At 61.9% G+C, this 24720-nt stretch overlaps 1 protein-coding gene across 2 annotated transcripts; it reads left to right on the forward strand.

Annotated features, from left to right (window-relative positions):
- The first annotated feature begins 1416 nt into the window (after nucleotides 1–1416).
- Nucleotides 1417–24720, forward strand: TERT (telomerase reverse transcriptase). Of its 2 annotated transcripts, XM_027604221.2 has the most exons (16): nucleotides 1417–1637; nucleotides 1751–3053; nucleotides 6152–6347; nucleotides 7601–7781; nucleotides 9666–9845; nucleotides 10243–10401; nucleotides 13566–13661; nucleotides 14264–14349; nucleotides 16304–16417; nucleotides 16749–16820; nucleotides 17519–17707; nucleotides 20734–20860; nucleotides 21263–21324; nucleotides 22504–22628; nucleotides 23201–23338; nucleotides 23840–24720. In XM_027604221.2, the coding sequence occupies exons 1-16, from the start codon at nucleotides 1419–1421 to the stop codon at nucleotides 23941–23943; spliced, it is 3351 nt and encodes a 1116-aa protein (XP_027460022.2). In that variant the 5' UTR covers nucleotides 1417–1418; the 3' UTR covers nucleotides 23944–24720. The 2 variants fall into 2 exon arrangements, with proteins under 2 accessions (XP_027460022.2, XP_027460023.2); XM_027604222.2 differs by lacking the exon at nucleotides 13566–13661 and having other exon boundaries at nucleotides 1419–1637.

Consider the following 24720-nt stretch of genomic DNA (forward strand, 5'->3'; position numbering starts at 1 on the left):
CACGGGGTTGTCCTTTTCTGCCTCGGTTTCCCCTGTTCTGCTCTTTCTAAAAACATCTGCCTCCTGAGCAGGTTTCCCCAGGTGAATCAGAGTAACTGTCGGAAAAGAACAAATTTCCCCCAGCAGTGGGCAAATGCACCAGTGGCAGAAGTGAGCGGGTCTCCAACACAGCCCTGGAGGCTGCAGTGCTGGCTCAGTGGAGCCCTACACGGTGGGACACGCTCCGAGTGTCCCAGGCTCCGCCAGCGCCATGAATACGCAAGCCTAGCGCCCAGGGGACTGGCGGGGAGGCCTGTTTCAATGCTAGGGCTGAGAGCAAGCTCCTGACCACAGTTCTCACACTGTGAAAGGTTAACACGCGCCCAGCCATGCAGTGTTTGCTGAGCTCAGGTACGTCACCCCGGGAGCCTCCTGAGACCGAGTTTGCCTACTGCTTAGGGATTCAAACTTGAACGTGCCACGGAGCCTGCGTTCGCATGAAATCTCATTAGGGTGGCTCCTCTGAAGTGTCTTGTTCAAGCATCATGACCGGCATCGTCAAAACTGTCCCCCTGGGTCTGGACCGTCAGTGTTGTGGAGTTTCTGGGCTGGGCCAGAAAGGGCTCTGAGGTCGCAGGCAGGTCCCTCCGCCTGCCCAGTCCCGTCTAGGGGGTTGGGGGTGTCTCGGAGCATGCAAGGAGCTGGAGCTCCTGTGAGGAGCCTGCACATGGTGCCAAACAGGCCCTGTGGCTCCAATTTCTTCCGTCCTTGGTGAACACCGGTTAGCAGAGAACTGATTTGGGGTTGTTTCTGGTGGAGACAATAGAAGCTTAAGGACCTGAACAAGGAGAAAGGGCAGTCCGGGGTCAAGGAGACCAAGTTGGCGGGGAAGATCGGCCGCTGCCCGCTCGCAGCCCACTCAGCGGAGCCTCACCGCCGCCCGCGCCCTCAGTTGCGCCCAGGCCCACGTGGCCGGATCGCAGGGGACTCTTCTCCTGGGGCCTCGTCGCACATTTGCTACCCTGCTCCTTCCATCACCCCCACCCCAGCTGGACCCCCGGGCAGCCCTCAGTGCCTAGATCACATGCCCTGGGAGAAAGAGACAAACCAGGGGGCCCTCTCCCCAGAGAGCGCAGAGCGCACCAGGTGCCCCACGTTAGGGCTCCCCGTGGGCACCCCCAGAGCCGCGGCCGCCTCCACCGTTCCCCGCTGTGCGACCCTCGCTGCGACCGCGGCACCCTGCACGTGGGTGGAGAAGATGCGGTCGCACAGCCAAAGCACGCAGGAGCCTCGCCACACCTTGGCGCCAACACCCCGGAACGCTGCGACCCCGCCCCGGCCCCGCCCCTTCCTCCCCGAAGCCCCGCCTCCTAGTGCGGACCCCCCCCCCCCCTTCCCGGGCCCGCCCCTTCCTCCCGCGGACCCGCCCCTCTCCAGCCATGCCGCGCGCGCCCCGGTGCCGCGCCGTGCGCGCCCTGCTGCGGGGCCACTACCGGGAGGTGTTGCCCCTGGCCTCCTTCCTGCGGCGCCTGGGGCCCCAGGGCCGGCGGCTCGTGCGGCGTGGGGACCCAACGGCCTTCCGCGCGCTGGTGGCCCAGTGCCTGGTGTGCGTGCCCTGGGACGCGCGGCCGCCCCCCGTCGCCCCGTCCTTCCGCCAGGTGGGCTAACCCGGGAACCCGGCTCGGGCCTGCCGGGGCGGGAGAGGGAGGGCGGCGCGCTCAGGCCCCCGGGGGCCTCGGTCCCCAGGGCTTCAGGACCCGTCCCCCCGCAGGTGTCCTGCCTGAAGGAGCTGGTGGCCAGGGTGGTGCAGAGGCTCTGCGAGCGCGGCGCCAGAAACGTGCTGGCTTTCGGCTTCGCCCTGCTAGACGGAGCCCGCGGCGGGCCGCCCGTGGCCTTCACGACCAGCGTGCGCAGCTACCTGCCCAACACGGTAACGGAGACTCTGCGTGGCAGCGGCGCGTGGGGGCTGCTGCTGCGCCGCGTGGGCGACGATGTGCTCACCCACCTGCTCACGCGCTGCGCGCTCTACCTGCTGGTGGCCCCGAGCTGCGCCTACCAAGTGTGTGGGCCTCCGCTCTACGACCTCTGCGTCCCCGCCGTGGCTCGGCCCCTCGCGTCCCCCGGCCACAGTCCTGGGACCCGGATGGACCTCAGACCCACGCGCCAGGCCTGGAACTCCGGCGCAAGGCGGCGTCGGGGCAGCTCCGGGAACAGTCCTCAGCCGGCCAAGAGGCCCAGGCGCCGCGTGACCCCAGAGCCGGAGCAGGGGACCGACAGGCCTGCCCGGGCCCACCGGGGCGGGGTCCACGGGCCAAGTGACAGCAAACCTGGCGCAGTGACACCTGTCAGGGCCGCTGCGGAAGCTGCCTCGTGGGAGGGAGGGCCCCCTGGGACTCGTCTCTCCTCCCCGGCTGCACAGCCATCTCAGGGGCCCCAGGGAGTACCCCATCACCCAGCGCACCCCGAGACCAAGCACTTCCTCTACTGCTCGGGAGGCAGGGAGCGGCTGCGCCCCTCCTTCCTGCTCAGCGCCCTGCCGCCTAGCCTGACCGGGGCCCGGAAACTCGTGGAGACCATCTTTCTGGGCTCCGAGCCCCGGAGGCCAGGGGCTGCCCGCACGACGCGCCGCCTGCCCGCGCGCTACTGGCGGATGAGGCCCCTGTTCCGGGAGCTGCTTGGGAACCACGAGCGGTGCCCATATGGTGCACTCCTCAGGACCCACTGCCCGCTTCGGGCCGCGGCCCTCGGGGAAGCGCCTCGCGACCAGGCGTGTGGAGGAGTGGGCGTGTGCCCTTCGGAGAGGCCAGCGGCAGCCCCTGAGGAGGAGGCGGACCCGCGGCGTCTGGTGCAGCTGCTCCGACGGCACAGTAGCCCCTGGCAGGTGTATGCTTTCCTGCGGGCCTGCCTGTGCTGGCTGGTGCCTGCTGGACTCTGGGGCTCCAGGCACAACCAGCGCCGCTTCTTGAGGAACGTGAAGAAATTCATCTCTCTGGGAAAGCATGCCAAGCTCTCGCTGCAGGAGCTGACCTGGAAGATGCAAGTGCGGGACTGCACCTGGCTGCGGGGGAGCCCAGGTGAGCAGCCCAGGTGAGCAGGTGCCTGGTTGGCCCTGCAGGCCCCTCCCTCCCAACCTTCCCCATGCACCTGGCTTCGACTTGAGGTGGGGACTCCATCCTCCACCTCTGATTCTTCCCACATCCCGTTTACATAGAACTTCGAGGCGCTGATGGACTCAGGCAGGTGCTGGGGACGTGCAGTGAGCAGATGTGGGGACACAGGTCCAGCCACCGGCCACCCTCCCTGCCCTCCCTGGTGGGAAGCAGCAACAAGGACAGACCCTGGGGTTTTGCCATTTGACCTCCCCCAAGCTCCCAAAACATCTGAGACTTCTAGATGAAAGAACATTGCAGAGCCTTCTATCAGAGTCAAGGTTACCACCTGGGATATCCATTTCAGTCTCCGGCGGTGGGGGCTTAAAATATGCCCAGGCTCATCTCCAGAGATCGTGATTATAATGGTCTCCGATGGGGGGCAGGGGTACACCCTTTCCAGTTCCCCAGGAGGCTCTGGGGCCAGGTAATGGCAGACACTGGGGCGACCTCCCAATAACTCGGGTTTGTAAGATGATTATTATTTTTTTAATTGTGAGAAAACAACATACAGCCTGAGATCTTCCCTCCTAATGAATGGTTAAGTGTACAGGAAGCATTGCAAAGTGTAAGTGCCGTGTTACATAGCACATGTCTAGAACTTTCACACCTGGCATGCCTCTACGCCCATAACCAGCCACTCCCTTCCTGGTGCTGCAACGTGGATGAACCTCCAAGGTGTCAGGCACCGTTGGACAGGGCGTTACAGGACCCGCACTCAGGCTGAGGCTCACTTAGTGGAAAGCAGCCTCCCCGTGTCCTTGCACACTCGAGCTGTGGCCCTGGCCGTCTGCTCCTTCCCGTGGCCATGGCCATGCTCCTTGCCCATTGGGCTGAATACATGACACTTAGAGACCAAGGCTGTCTAAGCATGGCTCTCGTGGTCACCTTTTCCACCCTCCCATGCTGGGGCACCCCTTCCCCTGTGCAGACCATCAGTTTGGGCAGGGGCTCGGTCCACAGCACCCGGGCCTTTGCCTCTGTCAAGCCAGCCTCGACCAATGTCCTGCCTGCCACTCTGCTCTCTGACACCCGTCAGAAACCCGTCCCCATCCCCGGAGGCCAGACTGCCGGGCCATCTACATCGTCAGCCCGGTGTCACTAGACGTCACAGAATGGATTCCTGATGACAACTGGGGAGGTGCCCCCCCACGGCCTGTCCCCATGGCTCACGTTGGGCTGGTGGCAGCCGTTACTCCCTCACCCCGGGCACATGTGGCTCTTGCGTGGGCTGTGCTGTCATCTGGTCCCATCGACGTATGTGCGCCCCCACGATGGTCTGAACGGTGGCCCCTTGACCTTCGGAGTGGAGTCTGTCGTCTCAGTAGGGTCCTCAGTTGGGCTCTACAGGCCGCGGTTGGGTCTTCGGGGGCCGTGTCCCCGTCGTCAGGCGTTCCTCTCTGACTTCTCAGGGGCGATTGGCTCTGTCTAGCTGCGTCCCAGCTTTGCCTGTGTCTGCACGTGTCCAGTTTCAGTCGCTTCTAAGTTTCTACCTTCTTCCACTCTTTCTTCTTAGATCAGCAAGTTGTTGAGCTGTGTGTGGTCTTTTCTACTGACTTGTGACTCGGTTGTGTGGTGGTCTGTGTGCAGGATCCTGGCTGTGTGGGGCTGGGCAGACGAGCGTGTCTCCTGGGCATCTGCAGGTCTGTGGCCGGTTGCCATGTTCACGCTGCCTGAGACCCCTGTCCCCCTCCTGAGGGCAAGATGCTCAGGGGAGCACCATCTTCCTCAAGGGTGGGTTTGTCCATTCCTTCCTGTTCCGACAGTATTTACGTTAGGTTTTATCAGGTGTGTGCGCATTTTAGAAGTTTTATCTCCCTGATGCCCTATTGTGCCCGTTACGTGAACGTCTGTTCTGGTGCCGCCGAGCGGCACGCCAGCTTTCTCTTGGCGCGTGTCGGCGTCCAGCCTTCCCAGAGCCCCACGGTTTGGGCCCGGCCGATCAGCGGCTGGTGTTTTATCTTCCGTCCAGTCTGGCGATCTTTGCCACTAACCCGGAGAATCTGACTTCTCTCCTCTGACTGTAGACGTGTCTGAAGCCCCTTTCATCTTTCCTCCAGTTTGTCTGCCTTTCCCGTTTCCGAGGGCCCGTGTGCCTCTCCCACTCCACCCTCCTTCCCGGTTTGCCCCCCGGCGGCGGTTAGGAGCTGCTGGCTATGCGGCTCTCAGGGTCCCTCGTCCTGAGCAACATGAGGGCCTGATGCAGTTTCCCACGACCTTGGCTATGCCCCAAGTTAGAGGTCATGTTGTGCTCTGTGGTCAGTGTTTTTTGAGCTCTGTCCACTGCCCTTTTCTTCCCTCCCCCCTCACCATTCTGTCCTCTACCCCAGCCCAGCCTCTGGGCCCCCTTCCTGCTCCTCCACGGTTTCTTCCATGTCTGTTATTCATGGTGAAGCCCCCGGCTCCGTGTGTGCTGTGGTCTCTGTGGCAACCTGGTGACACCTCCTCGTGACCTTTCCGAGCGCACAGAATCAAATACACAAGGATGCAGAGGACAGTTTTGGGCTGTGGGGTGTGTCCCCAGCGCCGCGTCAGTGCTCACAGCCCCGTGCTGCCCGTTCCCAGCTGCGCAGCGTCTGGCAGCCCTTAGCTCCTGCGTGGTTCAGCCTGGGAAGCCACAGGCATTTCTGGATCCCGCTGCCCAGTGCTGAAGTGGCTGAATGGCTTTGTCCCCATATGGAGAGCATGTCTCTGCTTCTCCATCCCGCTTATAACCCAGGACTGATGACGAAGCCCCGTGCTCTCTGTCCAGTAGAAATACAGCGTGACTGCATGCGTAATGTAAACTTTCCGGTAGCCACGTTACAAGGTAGAAAAGGAAACATGAAACTAATAATGTCTTTTATTAAGGCCCCACACATCCAGAGTGCTCTCACTTCCCGTAATCAGCAGACGCATCGCTAACGGCACGCGTCCCTCCTCTGGCTGAGGGTCGTGCTCCCTGCACCTGCCTGTTTCCAGCGGCCAGTGTGGCTGCGATGGGCGGATGGGTGGACACTGTGTCTGTACCTTTCCTGTTTCAGGGGCTCGCTGTGTCCCGGCCACCGAGCACCGTCGGAGAGAGGAGATCCTGGCCAGGTTCCTGTGCTGGTTGATGGGCACGTACGTGGTTGAGCTGCTCAGGTCGTTTTTTTACGTCACAGAAACCACGTTTCAGAAGAACCGGCTCTTCTTCTATCGGAAGAGTGTCTGGAGCCAGTTACAGAGCATAGGAATCAGGTGTCTTGGTCAATGTCGCTCGCTTGTGGTTTTTCCTGTGTGTGCAGATGACAGCCCTGCGTCCTGCCAGCTGCAGGCCCCCGGGGGTCCCAAGCTGGGGGCCCCATGCTGGGCACAGACTCCCGGGGCCCCCCTTTGTTTACCTGTGATGTCAGAGTTTGGGCTGCCTGGGGTCCAGGCTCTTGAAAGTGGAAGAAGTTTGTACTGAATGGAACCAACCTTGCAGACAGGTCATTGGCTTGATCCAGGCATATGGGTCGGATTCTCTTTTAATTCACACAGAATGAGTGGGGCTGTCTCATCAGTGGACGGCGTGTGGGCAGGGTCTGGGGACAGATGCGTGCTTCGGGAAGCAGGGCCCTGAGGCAGTTCCTTCCAGCTTGACTTGCCTCAGTGGCTGCTAGGCTTGTTGCAGAAGCTGTTTATGTCCATCTGAAGGATCGTGCTGAACGCAGGCTGGATCGGGATCCCGTCAGGGATGGTCTGCCAGCCTGAAATACAAGCCGTGCTTCTCTGCAGCCTGGCCTGGCCGACGCGCCCAGTGTCCTCACAGGGCTTGGCAAGGCCCTGAAAGTGGTGAGGTCAGGGCTCCTGGGCTGCATCCCGCATTTGGGTCAAACCCGTGCCCTGAGTCAGGACATTTGCAGAGGGAGCTGGACTGGGCCTGTGTCCTCCTGCATCTGGGGGGGTGCCTGGGGGCCTTTATCGTAGGTTGAGGTAATAGTGCAGCCTGCCTAATGATTTAAACATTTCATGGCACCTCATCCAAAGTAGCTCTTGAGACTCCTTGTGGGGCCTGTGGAAGCTGTCCCCCTGCCTGGTGGGCATTTGAGTCCCCAGGGTGGGCTGGGTTTGCATACTGCCCTTCCCTCCTGGGGCCAGCAGCCCCTGCCTTTGGGTGGTATTGGGGGAAAGGCTGCAGGTCACAGGTGAGGGGGAGCTAGTGGGTGCGTGGAGAGAGGGTTCTGTTCCTCTAGGGGCTGCACCAGTCACCACCTGGCCCGCCCTCCGCCCTTGCCTGGAGGTCCTGGCTGCCCCCACCTGTGCCTCCCAGGGCTCTGTGCTGGAGGGAACCAGGTGTCCTGGCACCTGCTGTGGAAGCGTGCTCCTGCAGGTGGCCGGCCACAGCATCCTGGGTTGCTGGGGGCCTGGCTCTGCCAACTTCAGGAGCCCGGCCGTTCTCTGGCAGGCTTACCTGCCCTGGGCTTCTCGCGTGCCTGCCGAGCTGCAGCCCACGAGCTTCTCCGTTTCAGACAACACTTCACGCGTGTGCATCTCCGAGAACTGTCAGCAGCAGATGTCCGAAGACACCACGAAGCCAGAGCGGCTCTCCTGACATCCAGACTCCGCTTCCTCCCCAAGCCCAGTGGACTGCGGCCAATTGTGAACATGGACTATGTGCTGGGAGCCAGAACGTTCCGCAGAGACAAGAAGGTCAGCGCTGTCGTTTCATTTCTAAGTCAAGTGCATGGAACCCCCAGCTGGGTGTGGAGGTGGACAGGAGGCCAGCAGGAGGGTCTGCAACGCGGCAAGCCCACAGGAAGGCAGAGCACCGCTGATGGGTCCGGGTTCCCCTGTGTAGACAAGGAGCTCGTAGGAAGGCCAGTCCTGCAAGGTGCTAGACAGTCTCTGTGAACCCAGGTTCTCATGCAGAGCTGCCCACACCGGGCCCCGGCTTCTGGAGCCGCTGTGTGCTCCGGGAGTCGAGCACAGGAAGAACCCGTTATCACCTGCTGCCCGCCTACTGGGGTTCCAGGGACCTGCAGGACCTCACCCTGGGATTAGCACCCCCCCCGCAGGACCTCACCCCTGGGATGAGCACCCCCCCCGCAGGACCTCACCCCTGGGATTAGCACCCCCCCCGCAGGACCTCACCCCTGGGATTAGCACCCCCGCAGGACCTCACCCCTGGGATTAGCACCCCCGCAGGACCTCACCCTGGGATTAGCACCCCCGCCGCAGGACCTCACCCCTGGGATTAGCACCCCCGCAGGACCTCACCCTGGGATTAGCACCCCCCCCGCAGGACCTCACCCTGGGATTAGCACCCCCGCAAGACCTCACCCCTGGGATTAGCACCCCCGCAGGACCTCACCCTGGGATTAGCACCCCCCCCGTAGGACCTCACCCTGGGATTAGCACCCCCCCCGCAGGACCTCACCCTGGGATTAGCACCCCCCGCAGGACCTCACCCTGGGATTAGCACCCCCCGCAGGACCTCACCCTGGGATTAGCACCCCCCCCGCAGGACCTCACCCTGGGATTAGCACCCCCCCCGCAGGACCTCACCCTGGGATTAGCACCCCCCGCAGGACCTCACCCTGGGATTAGCACCCCCCGCAGGACCTCACCCTGGGATTAGCACCCCCCCCGTAGGACCTCACCCTGGGATTAGCACCCCCCCCGCAGGACCTCACCCTGGGATTAGCACCCCCCGCAGGACCTCACCCTGGGATTAGCACCCCCCGCAGGACCTCACCCTGGGATTAGCACCCCCCCCGCAGGACCTCTCCCTGGGATTAGTACCCCCCCCCGCAGGACCTCACCCCTGTGATTAGCACCCCCGCAGGACCTCACCCCTGTGATTAGCACCTCCCACAGAACCTCGCTCCTGTGATTAGCACCCCCCTCCAGCGCAGGATCTCACCCACATGGTTAGCCACCCCCCCTACAGGATCTCACCCCGGTGGTTAGCACCACCCCCCACAGGATTTTGCCCCATGGTTAGCGCCCCCCCACCGCAGGATCTCGCCCCTGTGATTAACAGCCCCCCTGCAGGATCTCACCCCTGTGGTCAGCACCCCCACACACAGGATCTCACCCTCGTGGTTAGCACCCCCCAACATGGTACCCCCCCCACGGCATCTCTGTCACCAGAGCTCTGACCCCTTTCTAGTGGCTTCATAGCATGTTTGGGAGTGATTTTGGTCATTGTGATGCCCCCAAATAAGACAGCAGGGCTGTCGATGTTGGCTGGGGACCTGGTGGGGTCTGCAAGTAAAGAGGAGTTCCTCCTGCATGTCCTGCCCCATCTGTGGTGGCGGCTCGGTAGCTGGAGAAGGGAGACACCTGTGGCTAGCTGCAGTTTCTGTACATCCCGTAACAGATCCCTGGGGAGACCCAGGGCCTGGGGGTGTGAGGGGGGATCAGCTGTCTGGCCCTTCCGGAGTCTGGGGGATGCTGGGTGGGCGAGGGGAGGCGCAGAGGCAGGGAACTGTTCCTGGGGGCCCGGTAGGTAGGGTGGGCAAGTCTGATGCAGGCCCCCATTTGATGGGCATCGTCTGAGGATGCTGCCCCGGTCGTGGGCCGGCTCTGCAGGTCCAGCACCTCACCTCACAAGTGAAGACACTGTTCAGCGTGCTGAACTATGAGCGGGCCCGGCGCCCCAGCCTCCTGGGGGCCTCCGTGCTGGGCATGGATGACATCCACAGGGCCTGGCGCGCCTTTGTGCTGCGCATGCGGGCCCGGGACCCGGCGCCCCAGCTGTACTTTGTCAAGGTGGGTGCCCGGTTCCGGTCCCCACCCCACGCCCAAGTGAGCCAGCTGGGCACGTCTGGCCTACGGGAGCAGCGCCCCCACCAGCTGGCCATGCATCGTGGGCCCTGGCCGGGGCAGGGGGCGGGAGTGCTGGCCTTCAGCCCCTGAGTTTGCTCGAATGGGGCGTCCCTTGGGGAAGCCACATCACATCTCTGGGTGTAGGGAGGGATGCAGGCCTGCCCCGGGGTGCTGAGTCTGGGGGCTGTGGGTCAGGCGTGTGCAGCGGGAACAAGGGGGGTGCAGGGTGTCTCCGGTCCTCCCGCGTCTGGTTCCCCTGAGTTCGGTAACCGCAGGTCAGCACCAGCAGTACTGGGGGCTCTGGGGGCGGCCCGTAAACAGCACATCCATTCCCACGTAGGTGGACGTGACCGGGGCGTATGATGCGCTCCCACAGGACAGGCTGGTAGAGGTGATTGCCAATGTGATCAGGCCTCAAGAAAACACCTACTGCGTGCGCCAGTATGCCGTGGTCCGGAGAACTGCCCAGGGACACGTCCGGAAGTCCTTCAAGAGACATGTAAGAGCCACGGGGGTGCGTGTTCCACGATGAGGGTGTCTGCAGTGTGGACGTGTCCGTGACGTGGGTGATCTGCCTACGTCCGTGGGTGCTGAGCTGCACTCCGTCTGCCCCCAGACCCGGAAAGCGCCTCACTCTCGTTCCTGTTCTGTTCGAGTCCTCTCATCCTGCGGGCCACTGCCTCGTGCTGTCCGTTTGCAGAGGCAGACCCCCCGGACGGCACGCTGGCAGCAGCGGAGCCAACGTCCCCACAGACACCCCCTGGCCCGTGGTCATGCAGAGGGCTCAGTGTGCTCCATGGGCCAGTGCTGTGGGAGAGGAGAGGGCCAGGTGGCGCCTTGCCCAGGACAGCTGGGCCTCACTCGCTGCCCCTGCCCACGCAGCAGAGCTGAGGGTCTGGGGTCACACCCCCCACCCCCCCGCAGAGGCCAGGGCTGGGAAAGGACAAGTGGCCTGCTCAGCATGCGGCCGTTTCCTACCAGCCGTCTGAGCACCCAGGCCTCCAGAGCAGCACCGTGATGTGGGGAGGCAGAAGGCTGCCGAGGGGAAGGAGCCGACCCAGAAGTTCTCAGCAGAGCCACGTGACCACCTCTGGGGCGAGGCTCAGATGAGTGTGGTTTGCAAATCCTGAGTCTGCAGTGAAATGCAGTTTTGCCAGTGTGGACACAGATGGCAGCCATCACCTGGGTTGAGATGTAGAAAATCGCGGGTGCCCACGAGACCCCTCTGCCTCTCTCCGTGGTGTCCCCAGCTCTGACATCAGTCATGTGGACTCAGGTACCTGTCTTGAATTCCACGAACGTGAGATCAGGCAGAACGTGCCCTTCCTTGTCTGGTTTTCCCTGCTCCCCCGCGAGTCTGAGACGCGGCCGGGCGGCAGGTAGCAGCTCTTTTCTCTCCTTGCCGTGGTCGGGGTTCTGTAGCACCAGCACTGCCCAGCGGGGCTCTGCTTTCTGCTGGGCGGACGTTCCCCTGACGGGTCATCCGTGGGCCGAGAGCTCTCGTTTCTGTTGGGGGTGTTGCTGGGGGGGGCTGTTCCGTGTTGGGGGACGGTGCCCGCCCACGCTGCCACATGCGCCCTGCCGCAGGGGCCGGCTGAGCTCGCGCCCATAGCATCCCGGGTGCAGCACTGCTCCGGGGCCCAGTGTCCCTGTGGTGAGTGCAAGTTGAGCACCCTACACAAATTGGCCACTTGTGAGGTGCCCGTTGAGGTTGGCTCCCCGCTTGTGATGAGCCATGGGTGGTTTGTCACGGATTTCTTGGGGATCTTCACACATCTTGTGCCAGTCCTTGGTCTGAGGGACGCACCGCAAACACCTTCTTGGCCTGTCTCTGCCTTTTCAGTCACAAATAGGGTCTTTTGATGAACAGAAGTTTTTCACTTTAATGGAGCCAGTTTGGCAGGGGTTCGTGCCTGACAGTGTCTGTCCATCTCCAACGCTGTCTGTCCCCAGCCATGGCGACGCCATTCTGCATTTCCATGAGAACAGCCCCTGCACTCGGGCTCCATCCGTGGAGCTTATTTCCGGGACGTACTGTTGGAGCTTCACGGTCTTGGTTTCTCTCCGCGTCTGTTCTACACACGGACTCCGGCCATACCTCGCGTTCTCGTCTGACCACCTGTTAAAGCCATTTCTTGGATTCTTCAGCTCACCAAGCCTGCTCTTCAGTTCTCGAATCTCATGTGAATTTTCTCACAGACTCCAGCCTCTGGTTCATCTTCCCTTCTTTTTTTTGTTTTACTACGCTATTTATTGTTTTTTCTTTGTTGATTTTTAAATCCTGGCAACTCAGAAGCAGCCTCATCTGCAGGCAGGTTCCTAGCACGTCTGCTGTTGTTTCACTGGTGGTCACCCCCTCACCCCCCATTTGTTTCCATGAGATGCCAGTCTTCTAAAGAAAAATTTTAAAGCAAAGGTTTTGCACAATACTGGTTTTCTCCACGGGAGAATCTCTCCCTGATGGTGGGAGTGGTGGATCACTTTGATCAGGCAGGGCTGGTATTAGACCGCCACACCCCACCCCGCGCTCCCCTGAGAGCCCCCCTCCTGGCCCCTGCAGCACCCGATGCTCAGAGCTGGTGGGACTAGGGAACCCGATGCTCGGAGCTGGTGGGACTAGGGAACCCGATGCTCGGAGCTGGTGGATTAGGGAACCCGATGCTCGGAGCTGCTGGGACTAGGGAACCCGATGCTCGGAGCTGGTGGGACTAGGGAACCCGATGCTCGGAGCTGGTGGGACTAGGGAACCCGATGCTCGGAGCTGGTGGATTAGGGAACCCGATGCTCGGAGCTGCTGGGACTAGGGAACCCGATGCTCGGAGCTGGTGGGACTAGGGAACCCGATGCTCGGAGCTGGTGGGACTAGGGAACCCGATGCTCGGAGCTGGTGGGACTAGGGAACCCGATGCTCGGAGCTGGTGGGACTAGGGAACCCGATGCTCGGAGCTGGTGGGACTAGGGAACCCGATGCTCGGAGCTGGTGGGACTAGGGAACCCGATGCTCGGAGCTGGTGGGACTAGGGAACCCGATGCTCGGAGCTGGTGGACTAGGGAACCCGATGCTCGGAGCTGGTGGGACTAGGGAACCCGATGCTCGGAGCTGGTGGGACTAGGGAACCCGATGCTCGGAGCTGGTGGGACTAGGGAACCCGATGCTCGGAGCTGGTGGACTAGGGAACCCGATGCTCAGAGCTGGTGGGACTAGGGAACCCGATGCTCGGAGCTGGTGGATTAGGGAACCCGATGCTCGGAGCTGGTGGACTAGGGAAGAGGCTGCACTTTGGGCTCATTTCTCTGCAGTGCCCTCCTCCCCAGACCAGCCCCTCCGTCCTGGCTGCTTGGGTTGCCACAACCCCTGCCGCCTTCTGCTCGGGCTCCACCTCCCACGGTGAATGGACAGATCTCAGGGAGGGGTCTCGGGAAGGCGGGCCCCCCCCGCAAAGCCTCGGACCCCCAGCGGCTTTCCTCAGACGTCATCCGTGGTCAGGGGAGTGACCAGGTGGACGGTTCCTGTGTGCTGTGTTCCTGACCTGCCCCCAGTGCCATACTCTCCGTTCCCGGATGGCACCTGCTCGTTCCAGATGCGGACAGGGTCTCCCGCGACGTGACTTCTGCTCACCAGCCTGGGCGGCGCGTCTCTCACCCTCTTCTGTGTGCCAGCAGGTGTCCACCTTCACAGACCTCCCGCCGTACATGAGACAGTTTGTGGAGCGTCTGCAAGAGACAAGCTCGCTGAGGGACTCCGTGGTCATCGAGCAGGTGGGGGGGTCAGGCACGTGGCTCACCGCCGGGGAGGGGCGAGCATGCAGGTGGCGGTCACCGTCTGGCTGGAGGGGCCCGGGTGCAGCCTCTTCGCGAACCACACCGCCAGATTCCCTGCTGCAGTCCAGCTGCGTCCTCGTGATTTGATAGAGATGTCCTCGTGATTTGATAGAGACGTCCTCTCCCTCGGTTTTGATTGCAAGGCCCAAAGAAAACGCGCCCCCTCCCTTTAGGAGGACAAGTTGGATTTGCCCTGTAGCCCCAGCTGGGATGACCATCTAGTGGGAAACCCATTTTTCTTGGATGTAAGTGGGGGCTGTTCCTGAGTGCAGGGCCCTCGGTGATGGATCAGTCCCCCACGGCTCTGTGGCCTCTTGCAGACCTAGTTCTAGGGACAAGCCGGTCCACCCACTGAGGCTCTGAGACGTGCAGACCCGTCTTCTCCAGCTGCCGGGTTCCCACCAGCTGCTGCGGGACACACTGGCACGTGCCGTCTGGGCCAGCGTCCACAGGCTCGAGCCCGGCCAGAGCCGCGGACCGCCCAGCATGGCATCCAGCATGGCTCCCCTGCCTGCCCACACCTCCGTTTGCTCTTCCAGAGCTCCTCTCTGAATGAAACCAGCAGCGGCCTTTTCCACCTCTTCCTACGCCTGGTGCACAACCATGTCATAAGGATCGGGGGCAAGTGAGTCGGGGTCCTCGGCACCTTCCTGTCGTCACCTCCAGACTCTGCAGGCCCTGCGACCACCCGGCTCCCAGGGTTCAGGAAGTCCTTTGGCATTTAAATGCCGGCAGATGATTTTTTTATTTATACACACAAAACCGGACTTCTCTGGGTGAGCCCCTGCATGAGGACCCCAGTGTGTGTCTGATGAGAGCGGTGGTCCTGGGGGTTCAGGCTCACAGCCAAGGTCGTTAGAGGTCAGCTTGGAATGTGGGTGCCTTCCCTGGGATCATTCCCTATGCTCTAGGAATCAGAAGCTTTTTAATTAAAGGATGTATTGTTATTATTGTGTTATAAAGAATTATAGCACTCATTAAATGTAATTATATTCCAAATATAACGTCTGCATCCTGAAAAACGCTCCTGATGAGTGCGCAGTGGGTGAGTCTTCACAAAGGCAGCATGCCTCTCAGTTGCACCCATGTCAAAAGAGAACTTTCTCCATGGAAAAGGCCATACCTGTGACCCCACGCCTCCCCCAGAGAGGCACCGCCCACTTCTCTGCCCACTGTGACCTTTATAAAAATGGGTCAGGCCCATGTGGACAGTCACATGTATAAACTGACACCTGGCAGGGCTTCATGGGAGCACAAGACAAACCTCGATTCACACGCCCTCTGGTGTGTGTGCACCTGTACGTGGTCTGTGGTGTGCGTGTGTGGTCTTTGTGTGGTGTGTCTCTGTGCTTGTGTGATCTGCATACGTGGTCTGTGTGTGTCTGTGGTCCGTGTGCAGTGTGTCTCCATGCATGTGTGGTCTGCGTGCGGTGTGTCTCCATGCATGCGTGGTCTGCGTGCAGTGTCTCCATTCGTGCCTGGTCTGTGTGCGTGGTCTGCATGCAGTGTGTCTCCATGTGTGCGTGGTCTGCGTGCGGTGTGTCTCCATGCGTGCGTGGTCTGCACGTGGTGTATCTCCATGCATGTGTGGTCTGCGTGCATGGTCTGCATGTGGTGTGTCTCCATGCGTGCGTGGTCTGCACGCGGTGTATCTCCATGCATGTGTGGTCTGCTTGCGTGGTCTGCGTGCGGTGTGTCTCCATGCGTGCGTGGTCTGCACGTGGTGTATCTCCATGCATGTGTGGTCTGCGTGCGTGGTCTGCATGCGGTGTGTCTCCATGCGTGCGTGGTCTGCACACGGTGTATCTCCATGCATGTGTGGTCTGCGTGTGTGGTCTGCACGCAGTGTATCTCCATGCATGTGTGTGGTCTGCGTGCGTGGTCTGCATGTGGTGTGTCTCCATGCGTGCATGGTCTGCATGCGGTGTGTCTCCATGCGTGCGTGGTCTGCACGCGGTGTATCTCCATGCATGTGTGTGGTCTGCGTGCGTGGTCTGCATGCGGTGTGTCTCCATGCATGCGTGGTCTGCGTGTGGTGTGTCTCCATGAGTGCATGGTCTTCACGCGGTGTATCTCCATGCATGTGTGGTCTGCGTGCGTGGTCTGCATGTGGTGTGTCTCCATGCATGCGTGGTCTGCACACGGTGTATCTCCATGCATGTGTGTGGTGTGCGTGCGTGGTCTGCATGCGGTGTGTCTCCATGCATGCGTGGTCTGCGTGCGGTGTGTCTCCATGCGTGCATGGTCTGCACGCGGTGTATCTCCATGCATGTGTGGTCTGCGTGCGTGGTCTGCATGTGGTGTGTCTCCATGCGTGCGTGGTCTGCACGCGGTGTATCTCCATGCATGTGTGTGGTCTGCGTGCGTGGTCTGCATGCGGTGTGTCTCCGTGCATGTGTGGTCTGCGTGCGGTGTGTCTCCATGCGTATGTGGTCTGCACGCGGTGTATCTCCATGCATGTGTGGTCTGCGTGCGTGGTCTGCATGTGGTGTGTCTCCATGCGTGCGTGGTCTGCACGCACGTGCGTCTGTGATGCGAGGTCTGCTGGGGCCTGCTTCTACCCGTGTCCTCTCCCCTAGGTCGTACGTCCAGTGTCAGGGGATCCCTCAGGGCTCCATCCTGTCCACTCTGCTGTGCAGTCTGTGCTACGGGGACATGGAGAGCAGGTTGTTTCCTGGAATCCAGCAGGATGGGTATGGATCCCTCGTGGTGTGTGTGTGGACAGGGCCATACTCATGGCTTTGTGTCAGGTCATGTGGGAGATAGTGAGCAGGTCTTGAATGGAGGCTTAGAAGTGGCATCTAGTATGGCCAGGGCCTGAGCGCGTTTCCACGGGCTTCTGACCCACGGCTGCGCCCCCACCCGTGCATCCCCGGCTGCAGCCACGTCCCACGAGGAGTGTAAGCCTTTGTCTAGATTCTTTGCAGGAGGTTACTTTATCCTTGTCCTTGTGAACTAGGGTATTTAAGTTTCTTGGACGTCCGGGCCCTTGCTGTAGCACCCAGCGCATCTGTCCCCTTGTAGGGTGCTCCTGCGCCTGGTGGATGACTTCCTGCTGGTCACGCCTCACCTGACACAAGCGCAGGCCTTTCTCAGGTAGGCCCCCCACGCGCGCGTCTCCACAGCACTCCTGATGCCCATGAGCAGCTGACCTGGCTCGCTGCGGGGCAACAGCTCCCCCCTTACGAGATGAATTTACATCTGTAGGGTGTTCTGTGCAGGCTGCTGTGTGGACGGTGGCCCTAGGGCATGCCTGCAGGACTCTCGGTCCCTCTGAGCTCTGGGACTCCCCTGCGGGCGGGCTCGGGGTGACGGGTTTGTCCAAGGACAGCCGGCAACTAGAGCCAACACCCCGCAGTTTATGACTTTCTCCTTCCCTGGAAAGGAAGACTCCTGGGGCCTGAGAAGGACGGCGCTGAGGGCCGCACGTGCCCGATTGAATTCTGGCAAAATAACCCACCCCCATGTGGCCCCCAGGCCTCGTAGCACCACCGTTTAGCAAGCCCAGGCAGACGTTCCTCCCACATGGCCTGCAGGGAGGAAGGGGAGCCCCATGAGCTCACTCGCGGCCTCACTTCTGTTCCCGCGTGTGCAGCGCGGCCCTGTCCGCTGTCTGCCCACTGCAGCACACACCCCAACTTCCAAGGGGCCTCCGGGGAGGCAGCCCTGTCCCCAGGGCAGCACCCACGCCCGCCGCTGTGCCCGTGGCTCTGGCTCGGCGCCCGTGGCCCTGGCACTGAATGAGCCCCGGCGGTGTGCCCCTCTCTTCCGGTGGCTGACCTGTCTCTCTGCAGGACGCTGGTCAGGGGGGTCCCCGAGTATGGCTGCATGGCCAACTTGCAGAAGACTGTGGTGAACTTCCCCGTGGAGGACGTTGCCCCGGGCTGCATGGCCCCCCTGCAGCTGCCGGCCCACTCCCTGTTCCCGTGGTGCGGCCTGCTGCTGGACACCCGGACCCTAGAGGTGTCCTGCGACTACTCCAGGTGAGCGTGCCCACACGCAGACGTCCCCGTCTCTGCGAGCGACGGACGGGTCACAGGTCAGGTGCCCAGCGTCCGTCCAGACGGGGTGGCAACGTACCCTCCTTGGGGTCGGGCGCACTTGCTACGCGAGCAGTTTTCTGGGCTTTTGTTGGAATTTGTGCCGGAGACTTGGGGCTCACCGGTGTGTACTGCAGGGATGCTGTGTAGATCTGAGGTCAGGGGCTTGGGGACCTGCTGGACACGAGCTCCTTAGGACGGGGCCACCCCATAACGCACACCGTGGCCTCCCTGGGGAGCAGGGCTGTGGTGCACGGGGCCTGCCGTGTATGCGGTACATGGGACCCTGTGCTGGCGAGCTTGGGCCGCTGTGAACAAGACCGCCGACCAGCAGCTCCTCCGGACTTTCTGCTTTCACGTCATGGAGGCTGTGAGTCCGAGATCTGCCTGCCGGCAGGGTTGGTTCCCCTTGTGTTCTCCGCCGTCGTCTCCCTGTGTCCTCACGTCCTGAATGCTTCTGCATTCAGGCACGTCTGGCATTTCTCTTCCTCCAAGCACATCAGTGCTGTTGGGTCAGGGCCCACCTATGACCTTAGTCTTAATTGCTTCTTACAGACCCGGTCCCCACACACAGTCATGTGGGTTAGGGCTGTAAGATGTGGACTTGGGGACCCAGTACAGCCCCTCATGGCCAGTCTCCCCTGAGCCTGAGAGGCCCCAGCCCAACCTCGGGCTTGCCCCAGACACAGACTCAGGACAGACGTGGATGCAGGAACCTGCTCTTGTATGAACACGAAATACTGATTCCACAGCCATGCTGGAGGGCGGGCCTTCCCTTTGCTAGTCGGGGACTCTGCTGTCCTGGCTTGAACGCACCCGGTTTATTTCCACGGTGCACTTTCTGCTCTCGCAGCCCACTCTGCTGCCCCCACCTCCACACATGGACCCACATTTGTGCTTCTGCATGCGAAGCCCAGGCCCCTTTCCTGCCCCCGCCGCCCACCGCCCCCATCTTTGGTTGGTCTCATCCTTGGGACTAGGCTCAGACTCCCCAGCTTCCAGCCCTCCCTCACCATCTGACCCCAACCACACCAGTTGGTCATGAACGGCCCACCACCGTTTGCTCCCCAAAAAGCTATGGCCCTTTGGGGGACAGGCACCGCCATTCCGGGTGACTCTCACCGGATGATGACAATGCCCGAGAGTGCGTGTGCAGCCGTGCTTCCACAAGACCTCTCAGCATGAGCCTGTTCACGGGTGCAGCCCTAGGGCTCGGCTCTGGAGGCAGAGGCGCCTGGAACCCCGCAAGGTGTCCCGCCCAGGGGGAGGAGACACGAGGGGGAGGGGAACCGTCCTGGAAAGGACAGTGACAAGGCGGGCTTGTCTCGCGGACTTCCGAGTCTTCCCCAAACCCCAGCTCAGGCGAGGCGGCCAGAGTGCCGGGGCCACCCTCGCGAGCATGAGAGTTTGCCGTGCTGCGCAGGGTGGAAGCAAAGGGAGGACTGGCCTGGCTGTCTGAGAAAACCAACTAGGAGCAGCCAGCGTGCCTCAGCTTTGCGTCACGGTGCACCCAGGAGCCAGTTCTGGGTGTGCACAGGAACAAAACAGCAGGGACAGAGCAGGAGGACTCAAAACAGCTGGATGAAGGTCCTCTGACCTGGCACAGGGATGAGTAAGCAGGACTGGCAGACCAGAAAGGAAGCAGCGAGCGGCTCTGAGCACCTAGGAGCCCGAAGCCTGCGGGCAGACGGTAGCCGCGCCTCTGAGCCTGAGTGGCCTCGCCGAGCCCGGTTAGGTGGGGCCCGCTGCTACTTCTCAGATGCATCCTTTTGGCTCAGACGAGGGACCTGCCCCCGGTCACCCAGCTGCACGGGACTCAGGATTCGAACCCGGGCCTGGCTCTAGGGCCTCCCTTCCTTCTCCGCAGAGGTTGGACATGGAGGCTTGTAGCGAGGCCACGGTGGATGCCACAGGGAGGAGAGGGGGCGGCGTGTGGAGGGGCTCCCGCCAAGCTCTGTCCACCCTCCAGAGAAGCCCCTATCCCAGGCGCCCACGCTCCCATCAGGCCCGGGCACGTGGGCACGTTTCTGAGGGCTGGGCAAACTGCACCGACTTCTCTGGAAAGCAGCAAATTTGTATTAAAGTCCTTGAAATATTCATATATTTTCCCAGTAACTGCACTTCCAAAAATCTGTCCTCAAGGAACAAAAATCATGGACATCATCAGAGATTTTGCTTGACTGTTTGGGCAGCAAATGAAACCCACCTCAATGGCCAGGTGGATGTCATGCCTCACCCAGAAGAAACTTTATTCTGCCCTTGAAATTGCTGTCAAAAAATATTCAATAAGATGAAAAGTTGATTTTGAGGTTAGCGTGTTCGAAGCTGGTGCTGAGGAATACCTCCCCGGGCACAGAATACACGGGTCACGGGGGCATTTCGGGTGCGTAGGTGCAGGGATGTGGCGTGGTTGGGGCACCCACCAGTGTTGCTGGTGCTGAGCGGGCGACTTTCCTCCCATTTCCTGCGTCTTATGTGTTTCCCACCTTGAGACGGCGTCAGTCTCGTCCACAGGGTCAGGCTGTGGTGGGTGGGGCGGCCTCCTCCTGCGAGGAGCCCTCCGGGCTGTGGCCTCAAGGTCCCGTGTGGCCAGAGCTGCCCCGCCGAGCCTGAAGAGACCCCACCCAGCTCGGATCCTCTCCCAGGAAGGCACCCAGTCAGGAGTGTGTTTGCTGTGTGATTAACGCATTTGGTTGAATCCCGTAGATTTTATTGGTGCTCTGTGCTGTTTGTCACTAACAAATGAACGTGTACATGACCCAGACTGTGGCCCGGATGTGTGTGGTGTGTGAGGGACCCACCCTGTCTGAGTCCCCCGTGCTCTCTGCTCCCACCGCCTGTGGCCTGGGCATGGGCGGACACACGCATGTGAGGTGTGATCAGGGTGCAAATTTGACAGCATAAGCGGGTGGGCAGGCTGATGCTGCAAGGAGGACTCGCCACTCAGGGCCTCCTGCTCGGTCCCACAGCTACGCCCAGACCTCCATCCGCTCGAGCCTCACCTTCAGCCAGGGCGCCAAGCCCGGGAGGAACATGCGGCGCAAGCTCTTTGCGGTCTTGCGGCTAAAGTGCTGTGCTTTGTTTCTGGATCTGCAGGTGAGTGCATGGCCGGCAGGTGCCCACGGGCCAACTCCTACCCGCGCGGCCTGTGTGGTTGACAGCACGCGTGCGCCAAGCATACAGGTGTTTGTGTGAGTGCATGTGTGTGCATGCGTGTGTAAGCACGTACATGATGCGAATGCCCTCACCCCTGCCTGAGCCCATCGTTCCGGGCGCTGGGGCGCCTCCCCGTGGTGAGGTCCGAGGCGTGGGGGCTCAGGCTCTAGAGCTGCTTGGCGCTCACCTCCTTGCCCCTCCCTGCCTGTCCTGCCCACCAGCAGCCCCTGCCACCACCACCCAGCGCCGCTGCCTTCTGCCTCCCTTTGACCTGGTGACGAAGTAAGACAGAAATCTAAATTCTAGATGTATCTGCAGCGTTTCTCTTTCTTTGTGACCCAGGTGAACAGCATCCACACAGTTTATACAAACATTTACAAGATATTCCTGCTGCAGGCCTACAGGTGGGTTCCCCGGCCGCATGGCCACAGGCGACAGGCCCACCGTGGCCCCAGCCCTCCCTCGGCCGGGAGGGCATCCTGCCCTCCTGTGTCCCAGCTTATAAGGATGAGGTATTTGCCAAGTTTTCAGCCGCGGACGCTGCAGCTTCGTGAGTGTGCGTACGTACATCTCGCGTGGGGGAGGCATCCGTCCTGTCACCAGGCAGCGGTGGGTGGTCAGCGTGGCCTGGGGTGTCCCCACTCCTGAGCACTGACCCGGGACCTTGCAGGGGCTGGGGACATGAAGCAGGTGCGGGCGGTCCCCATGTGGGGGTGGAAGGCAGACACCACAGGGCTTGGGTCCCAGAGAGTGGAGGATCAGGTGGGTACAGGTGAGAGTCGCGGCCCTCTGATGTCCCCCAGAAAGGGGTGGTGGGATGTGGCCCCCAAACAGCCCAGAGGCCATTCCTGCCCCACTAATGGAACGTCTGAGGCCCCTTGTGCTTTTGGAACGTTCTTGGCCCCTGGATGGCTCCGGGTCACCCTGCTGAGGACTGGGGTGTGGCTGGGCAGCTGGGGGGCCCTGGGTGCTTGTGCTTTCCTACAGCTCTTGGGGGAGGGGTCACTTCCACCTCAGACGATGTTGACCATGGGGTCACGGTGGCCGCCCTGGCCTCGGGGACACAAAGCCAGGCTTTGCTCTGGTTTACAAGGGAGACCTGTCCCTGGCCACTCAGGGGAGCCGCTAACTTGCAGCCGCAGACAGGACAGATGGACATGTGAGCCGCAGGGCGGACAAGGGGCCGGGCATCCGTGTAGAGCCTGGGCGAATGTGTGTGACCTGCAGTTGTGCGTGTGCTGTTTCCAAACCTGGCTTTGGTCTCCACAGGTGGGAAAGTACTTCCCACCTCAGTAGGGTTATCATGCATGTGAAGTCAGATAGCTGGCAGAGCGACATGCGGGCACATTACTCCAGAAGTGGCGTGGGTGTTCGGTGAGGCCGGGAGCACGAGGTACCTGGGGAGGGGCTTCTCGTGCAGTCCCGTGCACATGCGGTCACATAGGGACACGTGCACACACGCTTACACATGCATGCACACACACGGGGATACATGCACACACAGACACACATGCATTCACACACACACGCGTGCACACGTCCCAGCCAGGGGACTCTCCTCTGACAAAGCATCCCTTCGCCAGGTTCCACGCGTGTGTGCTCCAGTTCCCATTCAACCAGCCAGTGAGGAAGAACCCCTCCTTCTTCCTCCGTGTCATCTCGGACACCGCGTCGCACTGCTACTCCCTCCTGAAAGCCAAGAACACAGGTGTGCACGGGTGGGAAACTGGACACGGCAGGCGGGTTTTGAGGGGTCCTCCGTAGTGCGGCAATGCACGGGATGCTCCCCTGCACGCTTCCAACACAGCGCGGCCGTGCGCTCAGGGACCTCCCCTGTCAGGCTTGGGCGTGTTGGCGCCCCTCCCCTCGGGGCCCTCGGCCTCGTGCGCAAATACAGGCCAGTGGTGGGGAGGAGGCCGCGCCCCACGCCTGTCCGCAGCCTGGCCTTCCCCCCGGGCGTCCCCGTCCCTGTTCCCCACAGCTCCATCCAGCAAGCACCTGGCCGGTCTGCAGCTTGGGCTGGGCTGTGTCCCTAGGGTCCTGGTTACTTCCGTTTTGTGGGAGTTGCTTCTGAGAAGGGGGACAAAGCACCAGCTGTCAGGGATCCCCAAGCCTGTGTTGGGGCTGAACTTGAAACAAAATTGTCCGTCTGCCCGCCGGCCTCTGCCCCTGCTCCCGGGCTCGTGGGGGGCGGGACAGAGACCCCAGGCAGCATCGGGCACATCGGAGCATGTGGTCTTCTGGGCGGGGCCTTAGCCTGTGTCCTTTGGGTCCCCCCAGGGATGTCCCTGGGCGCCAAGGGCGCCTCCGGCCCGTTTCCTTCTGAGGCTGCACGGTGGCTGTGCCTCCATGCCTTCCTGCTCAAGCTGGCCCGTCACGGTGGCACCTACAGGTGTCTTCTCGGGGCTCTCCGGGCAGGTAAGTGTGAGGCACCCCTTCGTGCAGGTGCAGGGCCCTGTCCTGCCGTGTGCATACCTGAGCCGTGTCTGGGCTCCCCCGTGTCTGGATGGCGGTGGGTGGGTCCAGGAGCCCCCAAGGGGTGGGATGCAGGTGCCCTGGGGTTGTGGGCTCTGTCAGCCCAGAGTCTGGCACACCCGCCCGGTCACTCCACCTTTGCACACCTCACCTCCTGTCTGTGGGGAGAGGCCAAGGCCCCACTCCCTCCGACCCTGCTAGCCTGGGTGTCCTCTACACCCCCGACCCAAGTCCCCAGGCCTCTGCCCTGGCTGCCTCTACACGGGCAGAGGGATCCCCAGCGGCAAGTCCCTCCCGCCCGCCCCACCTGGCACCCGGAGCCTGGCCTGCACGGGGCAGGCACTCAGCGCACAGACCTTGCCTGCCTGGCCTGCAGCGGAATCCCGAGGCCATGGTGAAGGTTGGCTTCTTCGGGGCATTCTGATGTCACTCGTCCTCTTACAGCCAAAGCACACCTGTGCCGGCAGCTCCCGAGGGTGACGCTGGCTGCCCTGGAGGCAGCAGCTGACCCCAGCCTGACCGCAGACTTCAAGACCATTTTGGACTGACGACGGGTCCTCCCAGCCCAGAGTGGCCTCCAGGGCCCCTGAGCCCCAGTCCGTGTGCCTTCACGCGGTGGGACGGGCCGGTTCACCTTCAGGTCTCGGCCCTTTCTCCCCTGAGACTCTGAGACTTGAGCTGCTGGTTGGCACCCCCCGGAGAGGTTGGCCCCCGTGTCATCGGGGAGGAGAACACACCCAGCACCCTCTTGTGATCAGGGTTGTTCTTCAGCCACTGGCTGCCAGGAGGGGGCAGGCAGGAGCACTGGGCTGGCGTGTCTGGTCTGTCTGGACCTTTGTCACCCCCACCGGGGACTGCCCCAGTCTGCACACGTGTCCCGAGGGCGCTCGGCAGTGGGTGTGCTCTTTCCCGCTACCTGCACAGGCCTGGACTGTCCCCGCCCGCCCCTGGCCGTCCCCGTGCCGCGTCCAAAGTCTGTGTCCCGTGGAGCTTTCCCCAGAAGCTAATGTCCAGTCAGCTGTTCCAGACCCATCCCCGCCCATCCTTGGGACCTCGCCCTGCGCCCCCCACACCCTGCTCTGGCCTCCTGGAGCCTGAGTGTCTGGCCCACCCCACGTGCCGCCAACCCCACTTCTGACTCTTCCCTGCCGGTCCCTGCTCTGCACACAGTGGCCCTGGGTCTTCCTGGTGGCGCTCCTCTGCATGGCCTCCGCCCCTGGACCTGCCACCTCCGGTAACTCCTGGGGAGCCACAGAAGGAACATGCCGAGCCTTTGCTCTTAGAGGCTTCCATTTACCCGTGTTTGTATTAAAACGCATCCTGCG

This window comes from Zalophus californianus, chromosome 5 (assembly GCF_009762305.2).
Source record: "Zalophus californianus isolate mZalCal1 chromosome 5, mZalCal1.pri.v2, whole genome shotgun sequence".
In the NCBI taxonomy this organism is placed as follows: Eukaryota; Metazoa; Chordata; class Mammalia; order Carnivora; family Otariidae; genus Zalophus; species Zalophus californianus.

What these genes read in the sequence shown, in the direction of transcription:
- TERT (XM_027604221.2), top strand. Translation starts at nt 1,419, where the DNA reads ATGCCGCGCGCGCCCCGGTGCCGCGCCGTGCGCGCCCTGCTGCGGGGC. An exon ending in CCTGGAATCCAGCAGGATGG is followed by an intron (nt 16,418 to 16,748) that starts GTATGGATCCCT and finishes GTCCCCTTGTAG; the next exon opens with GGTGCTCCTGCGCCTGGTGG. An exon ending in TTCCTGCTGCAGGCCTACAG is followed by an intron (nt 21,325 to 22,503) that starts GTGGGTTCCCCG and finishes TCCCTTCGCCAG; the next exon opens with GTTCCACGCGTGTGTGCTCC.